Genomic DNA, 9,126 nt, shown 5'->3' with positions numbered 1-9,126 from the left:
GGACTTTTGAAGCGTTTGAAATCTAAGTGTTCCTTTAGCTTGAAGAAACGATAACAATCGCTGGAGTATAAGTCCGGGCTGTATGGGGCCAACCAAATTGCTTTAAAATCTCCTGTGATGAGCGACTTGGAGTCGAGCGTTGTCGTGAAGAAGAACTCTTCGTCCGCCAGTCATCCTCTCTAGTTATTCTGGATTGCTCGCCGAAGTTTAGTCAACGTTTCACAATATCTATCTATGTTCCTCAGGAACTATCCCTAGAGATTTAGGCACAGATATAAAAAAAAATTTTAAACATGCGTTTAAAGCATTGTGCAATTGGAAAGCAACAATAGGTGGGGTCGCATTGGCTACGGTTCCTTAAGTTTCAGAACGCTGGGGAGAGAATACAACCCTTGTAAATAGTAATTTTGGGGATGAACTATATTGTACATTAAATTCGGACTATTTTTCTGGTTATACTCGAAAAAGAATTACATTAAAATATAGTGAAGACTATCACTACACCAATGGTCAGAATTACACTGTCTGACGTGCGTTTCGATAACCAAGTTATCGTCTTCGGAGAGTGAAAGTAAACTGAGTCTATGAAGAATATTTATAACGGAATACTCGGTATACTTCGCTATTTAACCGTAATTTTTGGCTTGACGCGCATAAATGAATATTTTAATCAAGATAAATATAAATTAATGAAGGACCTTCGTTTTCGGATACTATTTATTTACAGAATAATAAGCTAATAATATCTCTCACTAGAATTTTTTCCAAATTTAATCTTTACGGAAGGACATTTATACTGATATATCTAAACATGCCGTTCACGGTTCTGATGGAGACAGTTTGTTATTGTCCGTTGATTCGGTAGATTTTTGATTCAGATTTTTCAGTAGAAAATCGACGTCCTGCTTGAATTTATCTGAACAAGTAAACTGCTTCGCTATTTGGTGTAGACGTTCCATTCCCTTCTTCATTTTCTGGATTTGCTCCAAAAGAACACCTAATTGTTCTTTATCTAAATCGGACAGAATAAAATTAGATAAAATGTACATCTACTAATGTAACTTGCTAATATTTCGATTCGACTTGATTTAGATAAAATAGGGGACGAAATTTTGTCAAATAATTTAGGCAATCTGCATGAGTCAATTAGAAGTGTATATATACTCTGGGTATGTTCTGTGGGTTGCATCGTTCAACTTATTGCAAAGTTTGAACGAAGAAATCGAGTAAAAACGGCCGCATTTGGCTAAGAAGAAAATGTTTTATCAAGACAATGCGCCAGCTCACACATCCGTTATCGCAATGACCAATATTAATGAATTGTTACCTCATGCACCCTATTTGCCAGATTTAGCCCAATCGAATTATTTTCTGTTCCTAGACTTGAAAAAATGGCTCAATGAAGGGGTAATGTCGGCAGTTGAAGGCTATTTTGAGCAGTTGCATTTAATGCTGCAGGAGAAAAAACACTTAAACTTGAAATATAAAGTTGAGGAAGACTTTGAGTAAAAAGTTAACAGTGGTACTTAACATATTTTCAATGCAGTCTATTGCACTCTTAATAAACAAAAAGTCACCACACTCCCATACAAAATGGAAGATATTTCAAACCAATATTAATTTTAGGGTAGCAGTAAATGATAATAAAAAATTTCTTTGGCCCAAAGACCTGACTCGTATGAGTGTCAATACTGACTGGCTAAAGCAGGAAAAGAAATAACTATATACAGTATGTGGCACTTAAAATGAAGACACCCCTATATTTTACCTAGTTACCAAACTTATTTTTATACATAATCAACTGAAATTTAAAATTCATATGGGACTTGAGGATTTTATTAGAAAAAATTATTCATATTATTATTATGACGATTTTCACAACAAAATGTGCATTTGCAATTGTAGTGACGAAAATATGGAGGTGTCTTCGTTTCAAATGTGACAAACTGTACAAGTGTACCTACCTTTTTCATAAATTGGAGTTTTCTTTTGGGGTAAGGAAGCCAAAAGTTCTCTTACACTCATTCCAACTTTCACTTCTTGTGATTCGCCTTTTGTAGTTGTTTTTTCATCTTTCTCTTGTGGTTCCTCGTTCACGTAGCTAAAACTTGGTTTATCGCCAGCATCGTTTTCGATTTCACAATTTTCTTGAGTTTCATCCTTCTTCTTCTCGTCGGTCTAATATAATCAAATATTAATACAGGGTGTTTTTATATTCGATCGACTACTCTCCACCACAGAGAGATCTCAATAAATGATTCATTTTGATATAGGAATATAGTTGCTGAGATATAGGGTGTTCAAAATTAGAAAATACGTGTTTTTTTCGATACCTTCGGAGTATGCCATTTCTTCAAATTTTCAAAGGCTATTGGTTATAAAAATGACAAAAAAAATCTTTTGTCTCCGATTTCACTCAAATTTCGCACAGGGGGGTATTTTGGTATGAGGATCTCACAAAAGCTATCAGTTTCACCGAAAAAGTTCTTTAAGGGTAGAAAAGTGGTGATAAGTCATGAAAATCGGATTTTCACGAAAACCATTGCTCAAACTCAAAAACAGATGTGATTTTCGGAATCTCCATAAGAAAATACATGTTGTTTTTTGGATACATTCTTATTATTGATTTGATTAGATAGCTGTTTAAAAAAATATAAGATTTAAATATAATTGATTATAAATTTTTAGTCTCGCCCTTAAAGAGAGGCAACCAATCATACATAATATGCTAGAACTGGTTATCGAATTACATGGAGAAGTCTATTTATAGTTTCCGGCATCGCTCGGTAGATGGCGATAAAATCGTAAAATCATAGAATAAGTAAAAGTATTGAGGTTTATTTTAAAAATGGATTTTTTATCTATGCGAGTCGTATAACGAGTTGTGGATATGACAGGCGCTACGAAAACACTTTCAGGAGGAATCAAACAACAAAATTTTCTGGGAACCGTACTTCATATATTTCGTAGTTTTCTTTTCGATTGTTCGAATGGTACGAAATACAAATTCAGCGTTAGAAAAATATAACGTGGTAGTCCTAATAGAATAATTACAGGCACAGAGATATATAGGATGATTCGATGAGAATTTCCAATCTTTGAATTAAGATTCATATTATGAATTAGCCCAACAATGCCTTTGTGGTCTAAATGGTCCAGAAGCATCAAAATGAAGAAGAAAACTGCATTAATAAGTTTATTACTGTTTGAATCAATTATTTCTTGGTATTCTACCATTCGAACCGAAGTAACATGAGGATAATTGTGACCAAAAAAAAATATTTTTTGGAATTTTACTGCTAATTGTAATTATGTGACTCGAGTTCGTAGAATTAAACTTTCCAAATATTTTCAAAGTTCACATCGATACGAGTAAACGAAAAGAAATTTTTCCAAAATTTTTTCCTGCATAAGGTTGGTTAACCATTTTTTTTCCTTCTAAAGTGTGAAATTTGAAAATCCAATACTGACCTGCTTTTTGGGCCTGGAAATATCTACTGCATGTTCGCAAGTGACTGCATCGCCTTGTTCACTAGTAATCGTAAAGTATTTTGAAGAGCGTGTTGGTTCGGCAGCTTCTACAGACTTCAATGTTTGTCTACGTTTTCCATCAATTTCTAAATCCATATTGATCTTATGATCCACAGGATTCGTTACCAAATATATAACTGTATTAGAATTTTTCTTATTGTATTCTCTATCAGAATCTATTATATTTTGAAATAAGCTGAAAATACTACGTAGCATGTTTTGACGTATAAAACATATTCTGATAATGTATCAGCTAAATGTGAATCCCGATTAAAATTATTAACGTGTTTGTCTAACAGAACATTATATTAACCACATGGTAATTTTTAAATTCGGATTGACAATTATTTTTCAATTTGACATTACTTTCGGCTCCTATGATGAGAAGTGTAAATAGATTTTCTAGTAGTTACATTATTCACTTACATACGTATAGTAAGGTAGGATCCCCTAAAGCTATAGTTTCTTCAAATTGTTATGCTTATACTTTTCATAGATCACTCTCAAAATTTTGCTGGACCCTGTGGACTCCCTGTAGCTACAATACTACCAATTTCCAAATCTCGAAAAAAATTAAAATTAGACCTAACTATTTGTCGTTGCCAACATGGATTTCACACTTCGAGTAGACATAAATTTCGTGTCTCAGCTCATTACTGCAGCTATTTTAAATAGAACATTGGTTTCTAGTCGTATATTAATAAGGTGTTCGAGCAACATACTTAGGATATGAATAAGGCAGAGAGGTCACTATGAATAATCATGATTAAAGGGCTTTCTCGGATTGGAAAGATCACCTTACAGCTGATTCTGGATCCTAACCTAGAACGAAATTTTGATCACGATTTTCAAAAGGCGCCTTTAATTTTCGGTTGAAATTTTCAAACCTACATGATCTACAAAAACTTTTGATATCTTTTACTTTTTTGTGCTTTAATTTTTTCATGATATTTTCCATGTAAGGGGGATTTATTATATATATATATATATATATATATATATATATATATATATATATATATATATATATATATATATATATATATATGAATAATATATGAAATAATATGTGAAGGGGCCTATTTTGAAAGCGATAATAAACATTTAATTACATAGTATATGTGAATGAAACTCAATTAATTCTATTTAAATTAAAAAAAATCATATGATTAACTGAAAACAAATTGTGTAATAAAATTGGGGAACTAAATGATATTCTGATGTTTCTTAGCTTCAGCTTCTTTTGCTCTTTTGATTTGCATTTCGCGTTGTTGTTGTAAGACTTTTTGGAATGTTTCTGCCTCTTCTTCTTTCTGACTATCTACAAATTATAGAAATCATATTTTAGCTTATATATATATATATATATACAGAATGCAGAACAGAGCTTTTTATTAATACAAAACGATACTAACAAATTAAGAAAATTCTATAGTGCTGAGATAGCGAATTCAACTAAAGTAAAAACTGAAAAATATATTGAGGAAATTTTTGAAAAGAATATATGGTCCTGTTAAAACAGTAGAAGAAAAAATGAGGAGATTGATGAATGAAACAATTGTTAGGAAAAATAACCCAGAAGACATAGTGGAAATATTTACAGAATTGAGAAGATACATTGAAGCAAATAATAATTTGAAAACAGTTGTATACAGAGCAAAAACAATATAGGAACACCAGGTGAATACAGATTTAAACAGTATGAATTTCAAGAAAGGAGAGAAGAAAGTAAAAGACAGACACTTATTGAGAGAAATAGAAATTTCGATTTCCATATTTTTGGAGTGGTTACAGTGGTCACTACCAAACCTACCCCACAAGATTCTTAATTAGAATTGTAGGGTAAGTGAGTGTTATTATTTCACATATTTTTTCTTTCAATTTTAAAAATTTAGCTAATACTACAACGAAAATTTATGAATGGAAATATATACTTTCAAAAGGTGCTTCTTCTCCTTCGGAGTCAGAACTACTGTCATTAGTAGAATGTCTCAGATAAATATCAGATAAATTTGTACCACTGGAAATATCAGAAATTAGTTCTCCTGTGCTTTCTTTCTTATCATTTTCTGATTTTAATCGTTCTGCTTTTTTTGCTTCAGCTTCTGCTCTAATTTTTTCCCACTCAACACGGTACTCACTGTAAAAAAATTTCATAGTTATGCTCTAATTTGAAATAAATTTGTTGAAACACTAGAAATGTTGAAATATTTTTAACACTCTTCTTCTTTTAAAAATAAATCTGTATAAACTGTTATTTCTAATAACTGCTCAACTTATTAAAGAAAATATTTAGAATCAACTTTTTTAGATAAATAATGTGTCTTTTTTATGTAACTCATGAATAAAATGCATGGGGACATTACTTACTTTTCATATTCCTCAGCAGCATCTTCGATAAGCTTGTTTAAATCTTCCAGTCCTTGTCCTGTAGCAGCACTAACACCGCACACCTTCAGGTTTTGATAGAATTCATCTAGCGCTAGAGCCATTGACCTTGTTAAGTTACTAATATAACTTTCATCTGATTCCAAAGCTTCTTGAAACACTTCAAAATCAGTCATCCAATCTTTAGCGTACGAATGATCTACTATATCTATTTTATTCATAACTACAATAAAAGGTAATCTAGTTTTGTATAAAATTGAACAAGCATATAACATATTTGACATGAATGTAACTGGTGATGTACTTCTAACACAATCTACTACATATAATATGACCGTAGGAAAGGAAGAAGCTAATGTTTCTGTTATAATGGAACCTGATACAGACCACGTGAAAACTTCTATTTGACCGGGGGTATCTATTACACAGTGTTTATACTGTGATTTTTGTATAAAATCAATAACCTCGGGAAATTTAGTGGAAAATAGATTTAATGAAGTAACAATGGCTCCATTGGGACCGAGATTATACTGTTTCATTACTTCTTTATAGTTTACTGTGTCTCTAATATCTAAAATAAACAGTTTGTTTAAAATACATGTAAAATATTATTGAAATCTCAAAAAAGTACCAACCTATGTTTGCGAAATACGGTAGATTAATGCAGGCTGGATCCAAATTTACTACATAAGGTTTATCTTCACTACTAGTTAATCTGGTAACCAACGAAGTTTTTCCACTACCAGCCATGCCAAGAATTATCAAGCACACTGGTTGCTTTTTATTTTCTTTAGTGTATTCAGAATTTGTAGCCATTATATTCAATAGTTTTAAACAATTAAAATATGATATATTTACTTAGAGTTGTATTTGTAAATTATCATTTTGAAAGGCTTATTTCTTCTTCATTTTAATCATCGGACTGCCATTTTCAAGTTGTAAGCTAAGCCATAGATAAAAAAGTATATAACGGACTCGTGATATTGTAATAATAACATTATAAAAAATACCTACCAACATAATTTCATTATATTAAGGTTTATTGTGTTTTATTGATTAAATCTTGTCTATATAATATGTTTGTAGACAATAATTTAATTTTGGAAAACTTGCGACTCTACTAATAGCATTCAGAGCCATCTAACAAATATTGATAGTAGTGTTTCCTAGAAATAAAAAGACACCTGTGAATATTCCGAAATTATTGGCAAGTCCCAAAAATGTCCAATCTCTAATGATAATCTAAAATGGCGTATAGTATGTGTTTGTGGGATGTAGTCTTTGCGAAGAGCTAAAGTATGCGCCAAATCTGATGAAATTTCTTTTATGTATGAATGAATAATTATTAATTTATTCGGTTGTGACATATTGAAAATGCTTAAATTGCGGACGAAGTTATATTATTAATAATTATCTTTCGAATAGTCAAGTGGGCTATGATATACAAATATTTTGCCTTGTTTTAATAAAAAATGTAGTGAAAATGCTGAAAAATGGAGACGAAATTGTGTCGAACCTGTGGAAAGCTCGGACAAAACTTCGTACACATTTTCAAAACGGAAGGATTAAGAAGCAAAATCGAGACATGTCTCCCAATTATTGTGAGTATACACATGATTTTATATGAAGTAGATGCATTTAATTTATAAAAGTATTTTAGAATATTTTGTATTGTGCATTGTTCTAGTAGGATTAACAATTATTTCTAGTGAACAAAAAGGAATAATCTTCCATAATGGACCAAAAACAGAAGAACGTCAAACGTACTGGTACTACCACCGACCCTCAATTTGTACGTTATGCTTCCAATTCGAGTAGTGGTGTCCTCATGGTGGGACCCAATTTTCGAGTTGGTAAAAAAATTGGTTGTGGTAATTTTGGCGAACTCCGTTTAGGGAAAAATCTATATAACAATGAACATGTAGCTATTAAAATGGAACCTATGAAATCAAAGGCTCCACAATTACACTTGGAATACAGGTTTTATAAGTCACTCGGATCTCATGAAGGTATACCAAACGTATATTACTTCGGACCCTGCAGTAAGTACAATGCTTTGGTTATGGAACTTTTGGGGCCTAGTCTTGAGGATCTGTTTGACATGTGTGAGAGAAAATTTACTTTAAAAACTGTACTCTTGATTGCGATCCAATTGCTGCACCGTATAGAATATGTACACTCCAGACACTTGATTTACAGAGATGTGAAGCCTGAAAATTTTTTGATAGGTCGTACTAGTACTAAAAGGGAAAAAATTATCCATATCATAGATTTTGGCTTGGCCAAAGAATATATAGAGCTTGAAACAAATAAGCACATACCTTATAGAGAGCACAAATCCCTTACAGGTACTGCTAGATACATGTCTATAAATACCCATTTAGGAAAAGAACAATCACGTAGGGATGATCTCGAAGCTTTAGGGCACATGTTTATGTATTTCCTGAGAGGATCTCTGCCTTGGCAAGGCTTGAAGGCCGATACATTAAAAGAAAGATATCAAAAAATCGGCGATACCAAAAGAGCAACTTCCATAGAATCATTATGCGACAGTCATCCTGAAGAATTTTCAATTTACATGAGATATGTAAGACGATTAGATTTTTTTGAAACGCCCGATTACGAATATCTTAGAACCTTATTCACAACACTATTCAATAAAAAAGGTTATGTGGAAGATGGAGAATTCGATTGGACAGGAAAAACTATGAATACTTCAGTTGGTTCTCTATCTACGACGCACGATAAAGTAACATCACCAAAAAGAGGTCTTACGAAGAATACCAAAACCAATGCAACTCAAGAAGCAAATAAACAGCATCATTTAGGAAATTTGACTCCCGCCGAAAGACACGATTCAGTTCAAGTTTTAAGTTCCACGAACAATGAACTAAATGTTGATGACACCACTGCCCACAGCAGTGCACCGATTGCTCAACCACAAGAAATTGAAATTTTTGATGAGACTAAATGTTGTTGTTTTTTCAAGAGAAAAAACAGAGGTGTTGCTAAACAGTGAACTTGATCAAATTTAGACAAAATTGTTTGTTTTTATTGTTGAAGTAGTCGAAAAATTTTAGATGCTGATTTAGTTATAAGGAAATATTAAATTCAATTTTTATTATCTAATGTATATCGAAATTTTGATGTTTTAATTAATACACAGTCAGGGTTCCCATCAAGCTGTGAAATTGTAATAAAATATTA

General features: G+C 32.0%; 2 protein-coding genes across 2 annotated transcripts; one reads left to right on the top strand and one right to left on the bottom strand.

Annotated features, from left to right (window-relative positions):
* Positions 1 to 4,613: 4,613 nt before the first annotated feature.
* On the bottom strand, positions 4,614 to 7,035 carry LOC130444955 (GPN-loop GTPase 1). The gene is made up of 5 exons (XM_056780351.1): positions 6,934 to 7,035; positions 6,555 to 6,862; positions 5,902 to 6,490; positions 5,466 to 5,671; positions 4,614 to 4,852 (listed from the first exon to the last, which is right to left on the bottom strand). The coding sequence occupies exons 2-5, from the start codon at positions 6,733 to 6,735 to the stop codon at positions 4,737 to 4,739; spliced, it is 1,092 nt and encodes a 363-aa protein (XP_056636329.1). The 5' UTR covers positions 6,736 to 6,862; positions 6,934 to 7,035; the 3' UTR covers positions 4,614 to 4,736.
* Positions 7,036 to 7,167: 132 nt separating this feature from the next.
* On the top strand, positions 7,168 to 8,938 carry LOC130444816 (casein kinase I-like). The gene is made up of 2 exons (XM_056780080.1): positions 7,168 to 7,520; positions 7,629 to 8,938. The coding sequence occupies exon 2, from the start codon at positions 7,655 to 7,657 to the stop codon at positions 8,936 to 8,938; it is 1,284 nt and encodes a 427-aa protein (XP_056636058.1). The 5' UTR covers positions 7,168 to 7,520; positions 7,629 to 7,654.
* The last annotated feature ends 188 nt before the right edge of the window (positions 8,939 to 9,126 follow it).

This window comes from Diorhabda sublineata, chromosome 6 (genome assembly GCF_026230105.1).
Source record: "Diorhabda sublineata isolate icDioSubl1.1 chromosome 6, icDioSubl1.1, whole genome shotgun sequence".
Taxonomy (NCBI): domain Eukaryota; kingdom Metazoa; phylum Arthropoda; class Insecta; order Coleoptera; family Chrysomelidae; genus Diorhabda; species Diorhabda sublineata.
Note: the sequence above shows the minus strand (reverse complement) of the source record. Positions and strands in the feature narration are given on the sequence as shown.